The following is a 15541-nucleotide window of genomic DNA, read 5'->3' on the forward strand; positions in this document are numbered from 1 at the left end:
CTTTTCTTTGCCTGTAGGCTAATTCACAGGGTTTTGTTGAGGAATCTCACAGCCAATGAACTCCTTGCTAAATGTACACACAAATTACACGAATTGAATGGCCAAAAGCACAAGGGCTAAACAAAGCCACTTCTCAAGACCACTGACATCTGACAGAGCTCCATTGTCTATTTATTGACTGGCAGTCTTTTTTTTATAGTCTAATAAAAAAGCTTGTTGAGTTTTTGATGTTTGCACTGTTCATTATTGTATCTCATGTTGTCACCCTTGCCCTCCTTCAGCTACTTGAGTAATACAATGTATGGTGGCAAAAATGAAACTCTGACTTTGCCACTGAATTGGTGAAGTATTTTTTTTGTACTCATTTAATCTGGGTCAGCTGACAACTGGTTATATGAGTGATGCTGTTTTAATTGAAACTGTCACTGTTTCACAATAGTCATAGTTGAGGGAAATTATGCGCTTTTTCACAGTCCGAGAGGTTTAATTTAGGGAAAAGGAATCGGATTTTAATTTTGTAGTCTACCGGAACTTCATTCAATTGTGTATCCATACTCGTGCCCTATACATTTATTGTGGCTTCCCTTACTTAAATAACTGAATTAACACTCACAACCAAGGCATGTGGTTATTGTTGAAGATAATCGAAGTAGATGAGTGTAAGAGTCATAGGAATTTCAAGCTTGGTCAGACTCAGATGTAAGTATCTATTTTATTCTAGCGCTCGGCAGGATATTAAACCACTGGAGGTGTTCTTCGGTCTATATAGATGCGCCGCCATCTTACATTTTCCAGTCACTGCTGTTCCGGCCAAGTCATTATTCACTGACTGCGGAGGGAGTGGACGAGGGCTCCCGCTGACGCTCGCCTTCACATTATCCTCGACTTTTTCCATTGCTGAGTGTTTTAACCCTGCAGGACCTGAGTGGACGGACTTGCTGTGTTGACAAGGGTAGGCTTCAACCTTAAAACTATCGGCTCCACTCAGTTTCTCCCTCTTCTCCTGTGCTGGTTTCCCTGCATGCCAGCAGGAATGGGGACTGTTGTTGTGTGCGGCGGCCGGTCGGGATGCTGCCGCAGCTAGCGAGCCAGCTGCTTTCACGGCAGATATTTGGGATACCAGCCACCGCCTAATGGGAACATACCTATTTCACAGACGATACTAATTGTACATTATTGTAGAGTGGTGTTGGGAAAGGTAAACAGTAGTTATCAATACGACCAATGTGTCCAATGGATTATTTGGCGTTGCATTTTTTCAGGAATCGGGAGTTAACACGGATGTTGTCGTTGCCTGTTTGAATAGTTACCGTTAGCGAACGTTAGCTACGGTTAGTTAGCTAAAGTACTATTAGGCCACTTGTGCTGCTGGACACATTCCTCCATCCTGACTCGTGTTTGCTCGACTTCAGTTTCGCCTGTAAGTCGCTTGTTTTTGCAGCTGGTTTAGCGGCACAGTCACCTAATACGGGGTGAAGATACGCGCATGTGAAGGTCGCTATATGGTGGTTGTGTGTATAGTCCTACAAGTTAAAAACGACGTTAATTAACCTTCATTAAAGTCACACACTGGCGAGAAGAGTAGTTTACCGTTATTGCTAACATTTCACCAAGTTATTTGAAACTTCGTAAAACAGTTAAACTTAAATATCGACCTCGCTGTGGAAAGAGTGGCATACTATTGTTATTTATTCAAGCTGTTTTTTTGGTCAATGGCCCCTACGTGTGTTTTCCACTCGTCCTTTTAAACAAAGACCGACAAATTCCTCGCAGCCGCTGTGCTTCCGGAGGAAGGCGAGGAGGAGCCAGGGTGTGAAATCTGAGTCAGTGGTGTTGGAAAGTCAGGGGCAGCTGTGGGGGAGAGGGGGCCACGATCCTGCCGAACGTTTATCATCTGTATAGTTAAAAAGGTGATATGTTTTTTGTTTGTTTTTTATTAAATGTGATATTGGTTAATTGTCTCTCCGCATGGTCCCCTTGCCAAGCCAGATGTTTGCTTGGCTGCTGCAGACGGACAGGCGGGTCACTACTTAAAAAAAGTTATATAGGCTATTGCCATCCTGTCGATACTGGGAACGATTTGTTGTATTTGGCTCAAAACGCATTCGCGGCTTTATTTCCCACGCCATTGATTACGGTTTTATTGAAAAAAGTGAATGTGGGGACGATGTTGACTTCTCATCCAGCGGCCCCAGATGGATTTAATTACGGATGCTCTGCAATGAAACAGCTTTTATTGTATTTATGAAATCACCTTTACTTATCCAATACCACTATTCTCCATTGTTTTCACCCCCCACAAAAGTGTCACACGTTGTGTTTTTCGTGTGGCCCCTGTGTGAAATCCCCGATCAGATTACACAATGGAACAAAACACCGACAAACCCGGCATCTCGTCAGCAAAATTATCTTTATTTGCGTTAACATTTTTAAGACGGAAGCGTGGGTGTAGGTTACGAGACCGGCAGTGGTATTTCTGCGGTCATCCAATTGCAAAAACACTATTACCTTGAACCTTTCTAGTGGTGTGACATTACCTAATACTGTAATACTTTTTGTGCCTAACTGCATTTACGTAGTACTCTAATGCAACATGTAGGTCGGGAGCACTTTTTAAAATGTACAAATATATATGGTGGTTTTATTTAGATTCTTTTAAAAATAAAATAAATTATCAAATTGTGTAAAATATATACAATGATTTTGTTAAACATATATTGGCGACAATTATTTCAAACCGACTTTTTTTTTAGGAATGCATCTTTAAGGATTGTGTTTTTATATTAATCTCAACCTTTTTAAATACCCCCCTCCCTCCTTTTTCATTTTTACATAACTGATTCTTATGTAAATTGTTAAGCACAACAGGGGAAAAGTCACCCTTGTGTAAAATTTGTCTGGCTATTTCCTGGAGCTCCTGTTCCTCCATCAGTATCCATCATTTAGCAGTTGGAAACAGAGCTCACACTGCAGCGGCTGCAGGCATGGAGCTCATTGTGTTGTTGGCAGCAGCAGCAGAAGAGAGTGCTGACCCTGCACATTACAGGATGGCTAACACCGCTTGTACCGATAATACAGCTGGTTTGGTTCATTAGCTCATATGGATGTATTGAGCTCGGTGTTTTTTTTTCTCCAGAAGAAACGGACCGTCAGGATTTTAGATGGATGTATCTCTTTTGAAGTTTTGTTTTCAATAATAAAAAACAAATTATTCAACTCAAGCTTAGTGTATTTTTAACACAATCATTTCGTAGTTATATAAATGCCACCGCATGCTGGAAAGAGGCTGTACAGTTGAGCCAAAGATGTCCGCAGGGCAAAATGCACTTTAGAGGAAGTCTTCGAAAACTGATTAATTATTTTAATGGTAATATGAGACTTTTTTCTTCGTACAAGGTAAACCTTCAGGCTCAAGCAAACTCACTTTGTTGCTCAAGTTTGCTGACAGAAGCCTTTTTTTTATATTTCTAGACAAAATAGGAGTGGGGAGTTATGTGCTTACCTGCTTTGAATTCCTATGAATAAATGGATGTGCTTTTGAAACCTCCTTTGATTGTTTTTATTAGCGATATGATTTCTAGGGTTACTGCATTCCCAATTTCATCAGATAAAAGGTGTTTAGAAGTGCAAGATTTCCCACATGGCTTACATATTAATTTCACACTTGCTTAGCTAGCTTCTGATGTGTTAATTTAATTGGTTAAAGTTTGTCCTATTAGTCTGTACATTGTTTCCCACAGCTTTGAAATATACTTGGGGGGGTGGTGGTACCTGGAGGGTGCAACAACAACAACATTAACCTTTCTGTTGGTCGCGTGTTAGCAGACCCTTCACACCATGGCAGAGCGAACAGGTACAGGCAGGGCCCATAGTGATAGCCCTATAGTTTAAATCTACTACCCACAAATAAACATATGGACATGGGTTACTATTTTTTTTTTAAATGGTAAATGTATTTAGGAACCTATCAATGTGATTTTAAGTGGGGGTGGACCTCAAATCCTCTAGGGGGGTCCGGGGGCATGTTCCCCCAGTAAGATTTGTTAAATGTTGGAGTTAAATGCATCAATCTGGTGCACTTTGAGGGGAAAATAAAGAGACTAGATATATGGGAACACCATATGAAACAGAACTGTATACATTTCAATAATCATAAAATCAGGGCCATAAACAATAACATATCCAATATGAAAAAACACTGACACCCTCAAATTTTAATATGTGTTTACCCACTGAGAACTTAGACTAAGTTAACTATCTAAACACTCAAGAGTCCTTTACCTCACCTGAGCTGAGGTTATCGTGAGCTTGAATGACACACAGAGACCAATCAACGGCTTTGATTTATGATCTGTATGACAGTGGCCATGTCGGCAGGCCACATCATGTAGACAGCCAGTCACCCTGTGTGAGGCAGGCCACTTAACAGGCCAGGCCATTGGGAAACCCCCCCGGTCCTCCCGATGGCCAGTCCGGGACTGGGTACAGGAGGCGTAGAGCGAGGGATCATTGTCCACAAGTTAATCGATCGCAGATGGCGTCGTGGTCACGGACGAATAAAAAAAAAAATAATATATATTAAAAAAGAAACCTAAATGTGTGGCAAACCCTGCTGTAGGTGTCACTGTGGACCTGCACTAACCTATTAGTAACCTCCTATTTTTAGTGGGGTCTGGAATGAAGTCATATTGTGATAGTTGTCTGGAATCTGTCCTGAATGAGCTGCACTGTGTGCGATGTAGCATGATCTACATGTGGGGAATCCGGAGTGCCCTATGGTTCCTGCCTGTTATAGGACACACATGAAGTCTCTTGCAGGAAATACATGTTCTTGATGGTTATAATAACAGGTCCTAGCTGTGCTTCGTCCAGCTTTGTCTACAACTGTTTATGAGTTATATTCACGGTGCTCTAGATAGATTCAGCCTATTGGACTGCATTGGTCCCCTTTTCTGTGAGGCGGCATAACCCCATCAATTCATAACCCCCTCCTCCCAACAGTAGTTATTTACACATAATACACTCTGGCTCTCAATGTGAACATCGTGTTATTCATTAATATATTGAGGGCAGGGTAACGGACAGAAGTACACTATTCCTGGCAGTTTGTCCTGGAACAGTAGGTCTGTCATTTGAGTGTTGACCTGGGCCAGCTTCGCTTCATAAAGTTGTGTGTGCGTGTGAGCATGCACTTTACTCCCCATCTACATTTACATCCTTGTGGTCCAAGCTGAAAAAAAGCTTCTTTGATGGATCTCTCAAAGCATGGCTACATGTGACATTCTGTTTATTCTTGTCATCCCACATACTGCTAAGGACTGTAACTGGTGTGTCACTCATTAGTCATCTGGTTTCAATTGTATGGATTTTGACTCGACCGGGCACCGCTCTACATAATAGATTTCACATCTGGCTTCAAAGAACCTCTGGTTCAGAGTTTCTTTGGGCAAGCTGCTAGCCTGATATCAAACGTTTACTGTAAATAGTTGTTTTTGTGTTTTGACACTCGGAGCCTAACCGTTAAGATAAGGCTGCCATTTGTCCTTCGCAATTGGAGACCAGACTTTTTTGTTTGTTTGCCTTTTTAAGAAATCACTGGCTCAGTTTCCAATGCCAGATGTTAAAAACCCACATTTTCCATGTGAATGATAAATGGTTCCAATGTGCCCTTTGATTGTATGTTTGATTTGTGTGCAGCCCTGCATGGGACATATGGCTCCCATTAAGACAGGGCTAGGTTATGTGAGGGCAGAGCTCGGAGGATGGTGTGTGAACAGTGAATTAGAGTTGGTGCGCTTGTGGTTGGAAGCTGCAGTCTTGGAGCCTGACTCAAGATTTTGTTTTAATGACACAGCTGAGCTCGGGTGGTGTGGGCGTGAGAGGAGGGAAGTAATTCCGGGCAGTAGTTTAGTTATCATTGAGTGTATTTTGCATTTTTGGCACCATATTAACTCCACAAACTCCTACACTCATGCGATCGTGCCAGACTGAGTTTTTACCACTACATGCTGTCCGCTGTGTATTTCTATACGTCCACTTCTGTTTAAAGGGCGTTTAGTCTCGTCTTGTGCTTTGTTTTCATTTGACTCAGGGTTATCTATTTCTTTTCAAGTACAACTTTATATTTAAACTTTCTTTTACACAAGTCTCCAAAAAAAGCAATTGTCTTTGCTGTTGAATGATCATACATATCTGTTTGTGAGCTTCTCAAACAGACTATATTAAATCTTAGCAGGACACTCAAACTTAATAACGCAAGGTGACTAAAAGGTCAATAACTGTAAACTCTGCAAGCCACACTGTGCAGCCTTCCGTTTTGTTTTTAAAAATATCAGTATATTTTGACGGCTGAAACGACATCAGACTTTGTTTTTATTGCTGAGAGAAGCTAGTATCTACCAAAACAATCACAGTGAGTGATCACATCACAAACTACTCCATCAGCCCGTTTACCGCCAGCAGCTCGCACTGATATCTCAGAAGGGATGTCGCCCTGATATCATCCCCTTAACATTATGAGTTCATGTTAATGCACTGTCTGGTTGACTTAATGATCTCTTTGGCAGAATGTTGAATGTCCTGCACAGTACCAATCATTACAAGAATAATTGTCTCTTTCAGTGGCAGAGTTGCTTTTTTCTATTGCGTTTCAATTATAACCTCCAAAATCAGAAATAATTTCCCTACATTCAAATTTCAGTACGTCTCTCTGAATGATCACAAAGAACTCTGAAATATCAAATGATAGTTTTCATGGCCATTTAAAAAACATCCAAATCCTTGTTGTAGCCATCACTTCATCTGACCTCTCAATGCAGTCTGTTGCAACACGCCGTGCAGCATAACGTGGCTGCTCAGAACTTTGAACTGACGTATACTTTTGATGATAAAAAACCAAAGTTGTCTTGTTATTAGTTGAATGATCATATTAGCTCATAGCAAACAGACACACGGTCAGGCACATCATTATTTTCTCCAGTACTGCGGTTGCTATGTCAGGCAAGAGAATTAATGTTGAAGCAGTTCATGATAGAAATGTATACATAAATTAATGTATTTAGTGTTATTCTACAGTGTATTCATTTGTTTTCTCCACATTGTATCAGTCACATTAACGTACCATTTAATAAAGGCTTTTGGAAAGACTGTCTAGCCTTGTATATTATGTTGACTGTAGAGAATGAAGAACAAACGTACTGTGTGGGCAGGTCTGTAGTTTTAACTCAGGTTAGTTCACTGCAGGAAAGTCTGTCTTGTTGTTAGTCACTGTACTTTCTCTAGTAAGGTATGATCTGTTCATGACGCGTTTGTTGCCATACTCGTACCTTCCCCCGGTATGTTTAGTTTCATAGCATGTCCTGACTAGTGAGCTGTGATTGAAAAGGATTTGGTCTCCATTTCCTGTATTATTCATCTTGGAATAACCACAGATGTACTTTCGCTAGGGCTTGAACAAAAAGGATTTCTGATTACAAATATACAGCCCTTGTTTCTGTGTCTCATTTTAGCCAGGATTTTCTTCTGCATTTTCCCATTTCCTGGTAGTTTGTTTGTATTACTGTCAAAACATTTATCCTTGGGTATGAGTTGGAAATACCTCTGATTAAAATGTCCTTGTGTTTCCCCTGAATGAATCCCCTCTCCCTCGCTCTACCTCTCTCCTGCCATCGCCAGTGTTTACTTTCCTGCAGAGTGGTTTCAGCTTCAAAGCCAGTGTAGGAATGACACCGCACCCCCTGCGCCGATCGCTCCCTGCCTGGCCTCTTTATCCCCACCCAATATGCTCCACTTCCCCTGTCCTTCCTCACCTAAATAGTTGATAGCCTCAGCACCTAATGCTGGCTTTGTGCTGCTGTTTCCACGCCTGGCTTTAACACAAGAAGACATCCAAGGAAGGGAGTAGGCAGGAAAGGAAGGAAAGTCACTTGCCTGCACCATTTGCTTTTTCAACAACACTGCCGTTGATTCTAGTAATTGATATCTTAATGTTAAATGTAATGTATGCTAGAAGGAAAGAGTGTAGGCATGATGGAAGTGCGAGATGCTGCAGAGGCAGTTTGACTGACTGCTTTTCCCCCTTTCAGATCAGGAAGCTGTGTCGGCCACGGATTGAGAAAGGAACATGGCTTCCCAGGGTGAGTAAATAACTTTCAGACACACACTCTTTCACCGCCTTGCTCTCACTAGCTCCGGTTTCATCATTTTCTCTGCATCTCTCTCGCACACACTAGTATTAAATGTGTTAAAGCTTGCAGCATTTAAAACGGCCTCTTCTCCTCGCCCAGATTTATGTTCTCATTAGAGCAAAGTGAATTAGTTATTGATTTCAATTGGAAACTCAGAGCACATGTAAAACCAAACGTTATGGTTGAAGGGACTGGTATATCACACTGTTTAGTCTAAACCTTTGGGGTAAAGAATGGCGCAGGTTTAGGAATCAATTAATAGCAGTGACAATGTCCTTAATTAGGTCTACATTTAAACTAAAACTGGATTAACCTGTGATTACACTTCCTGGAAACATTGTGTCGACATTGTTGGCTTTAAACTCTAGTTGTGCTTGGAAATTACAAAGCTGACAAAAACAGTTTTCTGTATTGTGATTGTAGTAAAAAATAAAAAAGAATTTAACCTGGAGTACCAAATTGCACACGGTGTACTCTTATACTCGGCTACTTCATACATGGTTAGACTGACTTTTCTAAATGTTTTTATGGTTGTGGTTGCAAGTTTTACTAATGATTTCTTCTGGTTCCAGCTGATCTGATGGAGCTAGACATGGCCATGGAGCCAGACCGTAAGGCCGCAGTCAGCCACTGGCAGCAACAGTCTTACCTGGATTCAGGCATCCATTCAGGGGCCACCACCACTGCCCCCTCCCTCAGTGGGAAGGGCAACCCTGAGGAAGATGATGTGGACAACCAGGTCATGTATGAGTGGGAGCAGGGCTTCAACCAGAACTTCGCTCAGGAACAAGTCCAAGGTAGGTCATGTTAACCATTCGAGGAGATGACAGTTTACCGCACATAAGACATGTATGGCCAAAATAGCAGCTTGAATTCCAATATAACAGAACCACTGCCTCTGATCTGCAGACATAGATGGTCAGTACGCCATGACGCGTGCCCAGCGGGTGCGTGCAGCAATGTTCCCTGAGACTCTAGAGGAGGGCATGCAGATCCCCTCCTCACAGTACGACTCGGCGAACCCCACCAATGTGCAGAGGCTGGCCGAGCCCTCGCAAATGCTCAAACACGCTGTGGTCAATCTGATCAACTACCAAGACGACGCCGAGCTGGCAACCAGAGCCATCCCAGAACTCACCAAACTGCTCAACGATGAGGACCAGGTAGTTGCCCATGACAACTGTGGCTCAGTATTGGCTCTGAATTGTTTTTTATTTTTCCTCTCCTAACATTGTGTCTGTCTGCTCCAGGTCGTAGTAAACAAAGCGGCGGTGATGGTCCACCAGCTCTCAAAGAAGGAAGCTTCCCGCCACGCCATCATGCGCTCCCCTCAGATGGTGTCTGCAATCGTCAGGACCATGCAGAACACAAACGACGTGGAGACGGCTCGCTGCACCGCAGGGACACTGCACAACCTGTCCCATCACAGAGAGGGCCTGCTGGCGATCTTCAAGTCTGGAGGAATACCAGCTCTAGTTAAAATGCTTGGGTAGGTGAAAGCAGTGTGGAGGAACTCGCTTCTTGTGTATCCATTTATTTGTACCTATCAATACAGGAAGGCAGGGTCCTGTGTGCTAGGGTGTTGCCACTGTCTGTGAATTGTAACAAATATTGTTATGATTTTGATGAGAGTATTATGAAAACATAAGCACCATTTTATTTGTCTTAAATGGCTACCTTATGATACAGTTTCTCATCAATTGTGAGAAAAATGTGATAGAAACTTGCATTCCACTCAACAAAGGCAGAGCATGTGGAGAGGAAGGACCCTTTGAGGAGCTAATCAGTTTGTGGTTGTGATTATTTCCCATTGGGACAGTAATCTAATAAGCTGTTTGTTCTGCAGCTCACCAGTGGACTCTGTCCTGTTCTATGCCATTACCACCCTCCACAACCTCCTCCTGCACCAGGAAGGAGCCAAGATGGCTGTCCGTTTAGCCGGGGGTCTGCAGAAAATGGTGGCTCTGCTCAACAAGACCAACGTCAAGTTCTTGGCAATCACCACTGACTGTCTCCAGATCCTGGCCTATGGAAACCAGGAAAGCAAGGTGAGGAGTCAGAAATGTGCTAAATGTGTATACATGTTGCATTATTATGTGTAAGATCATCCACTGGTGGTACATTGATCTCACTTTGGTACATACACTAACCTTGTTGTGCTTTCTCCTCTTGTGTAGTTGATCATCTTGGCCAGTGGTGGCCCCCAGGCATTGGTCAACATCATGAGGACTTACACCTATGAGAAGCTGTTGTGGACCACAAGCCGTGTTCTCAAAGTTCTGTCGGTGTGCTCCAGTAACAAGCCGGCCATCGTAGAAGCCGGTATGTTTGGTCTCTTAACATTTAAAGTCAATATCATGACACGTATACTTTCCTTTTTAGTTTTATAGTGGTTTTTCCCACATGGGCTACTAAATAATAAATACATGTTTTCCATCTTTTTCCCTCCCCCCAGGAGGCATGCAGGCTCTGGGACTCCACCTGACAGACCCCAGCCAGAGACTGGTGCAGAACTGCCTCTGGACGCTCAGGAACTTATCAGATGCTGCCACCAAACAGGTGATGAGAGAAAGTTTCTACATTACCTCAGGATTATATGTTTGTCCCTCTGTGCTAATTTAAAAAGCATTTCTCAGCAGAAAGATTATAAACGTGTATGTATTCATCTTACTGACAAGCTCTTGATATTGTGCCTTCATGCTAACTTCACAATTGTGTCTGTCTCCAGGAGGGGATGGAGGGTCTCTTAGGGACTCTGGTGCAGCTGCTCGGCAGTGACGACATTAATGTGGTGACATGTGCTGCTGGCATCCTGTCTAACCTGACCTGCAACAACTACAAGAACAAGATGATGGTCTGCCAGGTGAGAACAAGCACACATGAACTGTTTTCAAATTCTCTCATCTGAACCTTTTCACCAGAGATTGCATCCTATATGTAGTACAAATGCAAGATTTCTAAGCTAACATATATTTTACATTTAATATTATCCACCCAATAAAAGTGACATCATGCCATCCACCCCTCTGTAGGTTGGAGGTATCGAGGCGTTAGTCCGCACAGTGCTTCGGGCCGGAGACAGAGAAGACATCACAGAACCAGCTATTTGTGCGCTGCGTCACCTCACATCACGACACCAGGACGCTGAGATGGCCCAGAACGCTGTCAGACTGCACTACGGCCTGCCCGTGGTGGTCAAGTTACTGCATCCGCCATCACACTGGCCCCTCATTAAGGTACACACACAACCACTAAAGCTGTGTTTCCTGTCTTTATTTTAAATCATTGTTTAGCTCCATCTAATGTATTTACAGCACTTAGTGGATCTGTTTTTCACTCTGTTATGCTATATATTATTTAAAGTTATAATTGTTCTGCCTAGTTGACATTTAAAAAGGCTTAATTGACATGAATATGTAAATGTGTCTGTCTCTCAGGCCACAGTGGGTCTGATCCGTAACCTGGCTCTGTGCCCTGCCAACCACGCTCCTCTGAGAGAGCAGGGGGCCATCCCCCGGCTGGTCCAGCTGCTGGTCCGAGCCCACCAGGACACACAGAGACGCACCAGCATGGGAGGCACACAGCAGCAGTTTGTGGTGAGCACACACACTCGGAGACACTTTGAACACACACCTTCACAATAAACATTAACATGATTTATTGGACATTGAGTCATTTATTTATTTGGCCCAAGATCATGGTCATGTTGTGGAGCACAAGCATCGTCTACATTAGTACCCCAACTCATTGAGTGTTTGTGTCATCAGGAGGGAGTTCGTATGGAGGAGATAGTGGAGGGCTGCACAGGAGCGCTCCACATCCTGGCCAGAGACGTGCACAACAGAATAGTCATCAGAGGACTCAACACCATTCCACTCTTTGTTCAGGTAAGACAAAAGTTATTCAAATGAAATAATATTAAAAAAACGTGTGGTCTCGTACTCAGTGATGTGCTCTTAGGAAAGATTAATATTTAGTTATGTAAATGATTTTACCTATCATTTTTGATTGACTAGAGAAACTGTGAAAATATTAATGTTAAAGTCATGGCAGTTAATAAAAAAAAAAAACCGGATGCTCAAACGTTAAATGTATTGTACCAACTGTTGTGCTTGAAACTCTGCTTATCGCCTCCTTTCAGATAACATGTGAGTACTGTGGAGGCTGATGGTTGTGTGTTTGTCCTGTTTGTGTGCAGCTGTTGTATTCTCCCATTGAGAACATCCAGCGCGTGGCAGCAGGCGTCCTGTGTGAGCTGGCCCAGGACAAAGAGGCCGCCGAGGCCATCGAGGCTGAGGGAGCCACCGCCCCGCTCACAGAGCTATTGCACAGCCGCAACGAAGGAGTCGGTATGTTCACACACACCTTCTAGATGAGGCCTACACTATAGCAGTTTGCATGTTCAGAATAGCCAGTCCAGCTGATTCTCGTCACCACGGTAGCCGTTTGCCTAACCTGTAAACCCTCATCTCCCTCAGCCACCTACGCTGCTGCAGTTCTATTCCGCATGTCAGAGGACAAACCCCAGGACTACAAGAAACGCCTCTCAGTAGAACTCACCAGCTCGCTCTTCAGGACAGAACCCATGGCCTGGAACGAGGTACGAAGCCCCAGAATCCCCTCTGTTTTCTAACTGCTAAACTACAGGTTTTTAAAGCGTAAGGCAGGCCTCCAACTCTGTGCTAAATGTATATCATTAGTCAAAACACAGGTGCTTGTGCAGCAATTTAGATTTTAAAATGAAAAATAAAAGCCTGAATAACTCGTTGGTCTTAACAAAAACTGCTGGCACCCGGCTTACCCTTTCCCCTCTTTATTTCTCTGCAGACCGGAGACCTGGGACTGGACATTGGAGCTCAGGGAGAGCCTCTGGGCTACAGACAGGAAGGTGAGTCACCTCTGACTGGCTCCCTCTCTTCCAGGACCAACTGGAGGGACAGATTTATGCTGATCAATAGAATAAGGGGCGAGGGTTTGCTTTTTTATTTTTATTTCTCCATTCCTCCAGCACTAACCACTTTAATTGGCTCTGGACCAGACAAATAAAAACAAAGGCGTACAGTTTGTAGATGTGTTAAGGAACACTTTGGCCACTGCAGATGAATCTCTGTTGGTTTCAGTTGAAAGCGCCTCACTGATTGGTTTGTGTTTTGTGTGCTGGAGGATGGACGTTGTGGTGTTTGATTGATAATACTACTGTGTGAAGGCTTGGTTTGTTAACATGCTTCTAACAACTGCTCTGCTCCCCCTGCCTCTCCTCCACCCACTCCTTCCTCCCCCAGACCCCAGCTACCGTTCCTTCCACTCTGGGGGTTACGGAGCAGACTCAATGGGCATGGAGCCCATGATGGACCATGACCTGGTGGGGGTCCACCACCCCGGCCAGGACTACCCCCCTGTCGAAGGGCTGCCTGACCTGGGACACGCCCAGGAGCTGATCGAGGGCCTGCCGCCCGGCGACTCCAACCAACTGGCCTGGTTCGATACCGACCTGTAAATACCAAGACCAACATTACACTACACTTTCTACTAGGTAAGAACGTCCTCCCAGCAGCGCTGTGCTCACAGAAGAGCGAGAGGCATTTTTTGGGATGTAGAAGCATGGTGGGAGGTTTTCTGGATGAAATGGGGGTCGGGACTTGCTCACTGATGAGGCTGCTGCATGTTCAGACTGCTCCTAATTACAAAGCTGTGTGATGTGGTGTGTGTGTGACATTTGATCTGTGTGTGCGGTCGTCACCAAATCCTGTGCCCTGTCTCCTTCCTCTCACCTCTGGTTTTCCCCTCATTCCTGCTTTCTTCTTCTTCTAACGCTTTCTCCTCCCTTTGCAGCTGTATCATGTGATCTGGATGAACCTGCATCGTGATTCGCCCATATGGAGGAGGCGGGTTTTCAGAAAGTGCCTGAAGGAGACTCAACAACAGCAAGCAGAGTTTCTGTCTATGGAAACTCCATTGGGACAAACTAGATTAAAGTGCGGTTCTGTTCTCTCAGCCTGACGGAGGGCTGACTTCAAATCCTGACGTGACACGGATTTGATTCTCAACAGTTTTTGAAAAACCCTTTTTATGTACTTTTTTTTTTTATCATTTTTACTTCATTTGGTCGTTTTACTTTTTTTTTCTTTTTTTTCTCAAGTCTGTAAGGTACAAACTGACTCTAGCTTGCTTTTTTCATTACCCTGAATTATGATATTCATCTCTTGTTTTTGCAGTTCATTGTATTTTAAGTCTCTGGTAGTGTTGAGGTTTTTTTTAGTGGTAATGCTCCATCCAAGAAAAGAATCTGATGACATTTTAAAAGGTGTCCAAACACTAAAGTTAATCAGTTGAATTGTATTCTGATGATCAAGTGTAACATTGTGTAGCTTTTGTATAAAAAAAAACATGAATTTGAAATCATGGTCCAAATATCAAGCTATTTTCTTGCTTTAAAGATGGACACTGATGTGTCTCTGCTGTTCCAAAGGGGGTGTAGCTGACCTAGCTGGATGGGTGTGGCTGTGGAATGATGGGGAGGAGGAGGGCTCTTATTGGTCTGCTGTTACTAATGGGTGGGAGGAGCTGGTTGCTGTAGCCTGCTGTGTACTGAAACAATAAAATGGACTGTCATTTCACCTGGACCCCTCTTGTCTCATTTCAAACACTTCCTTCACTGGTTCTTTATCTGAGCCGGTGCCTAGCTGCTGAAGTTGTTAAAGCGTAAACAGTTGGCTAGGTAACTGTTAATCTGACCAGGAAGTAGCTAGGTGTCAGTATTATGACATAATATACTATCAAGTTTCTTTGTCTTTCAGTTGTTTTGACTTGATATTTTCAATAATCTACTATTTCTATGTTTTGCTTCTTTTTTTTGGTGACATTTACGATATAAGACTATGTTGTGTTTTCAGATTTGTTTAACATACTACTTTTCAATTTTTGGGATATTTTCAAATCACTATACTCAGTATTTATTTTTAATATTTGACATACTATTTTACTTTTTCTGAAATGTCAACGTACAATATTATATATTTTTTGTGACATTTAATCAATGTTTTTCCAAAATATTTTCACATCTTTTACATAATGGCAATGCATGCTATGTAAACTAAAGCTTGACACTTTTTTCAAATATTTCAAAAATCCCCAAAATGATATTTTCTGATCTGACATACTTTACTGTCACTGAAGACGGAGCAGGGGGGATCTAAATTCAATTGGATTTAGATGACAGACTATACAATTATTTTTTTTGACAAACTTATATTTATTTGACTGTAATGACATGTAATGTAAATCTGAGAGAAAAAGTTCATGGTTCGTGGAAGTGATGCCTGCTGCCAGCACACAGTACATCTTCCTTGTGCGGT

General features: G+C 42.9%; 1 protein-coding gene across 1 annotated transcript; it reads left to right on the forward strand.

Moving 5' to 3' along the window:
* Positions 1-787: 787 nt before the first annotated feature.
* LOC104956224 (catenin (cadherin-associated protein), beta 1) lies at positions 788-14809 on the forward strand. The gene is made up of 17 exons (XM_010783696.1): positions 788-952; positions 8085-8135; positions 8759-8983; positions 9096-9349; positions 9437-9675; positions 10033-10234; positions 10364-10508; positions 10642-10745; positions 10915-11049; positions 11219-11422; positions 11624-11782; positions 11954-12073; positions 12385-12535; positions 12665-12786; positions 13014-13074; positions 13469-13719; positions 14019-14809. The coding sequence occupies exons 2-16, from the start codon at positions 8123-8125 to the stop codon at positions 13681-13683; spliced, it is 2349 nt and encodes a 782-aa protein (XP_010781998.1). The 5' UTR covers positions 788-952; positions 8085-8122; the 3' UTR covers positions 13684-13719; positions 14019-14809.
* The last annotated feature ends 732 nt before the right edge of the window (positions 14810-15541 follow it).

The sequence above is a fragment of the Notothenia coriiceps genome, unplaced genomic scaffold (genome assembly GCF_000735185.1).
Source record: "Notothenia coriiceps isolate Sejong01 unplaced genomic scaffold, NC01 NC01_scaffold00025607, whole genome shotgun sequence".
Lineage (NCBI taxonomy): Eukaryota > Metazoa > Chordata > Actinopteri > Perciformes > Nototheniidae > Notothenia > Notothenia coriiceps.

Bases quoted from the DNA above. Each gene is read 5' to 3' on its own strand.
- LOC104956224 (XM_010783696.1), top strand. The intron at 9,350-9,436 runs GTAGTTGCCCAT...TGTCTGCTCCAG, and splicing joins TGCTCAACGATGAGGACCAG to GTCGTAGTAAACAAAGCGGC. The intron at 10,746-10,914 runs GTGATGAGAGAA...GTCTGTCTCCAG, and splicing joins CAGATGCTGCCACCAAACAG to GAGGGGATGGAGGGTCTCTT.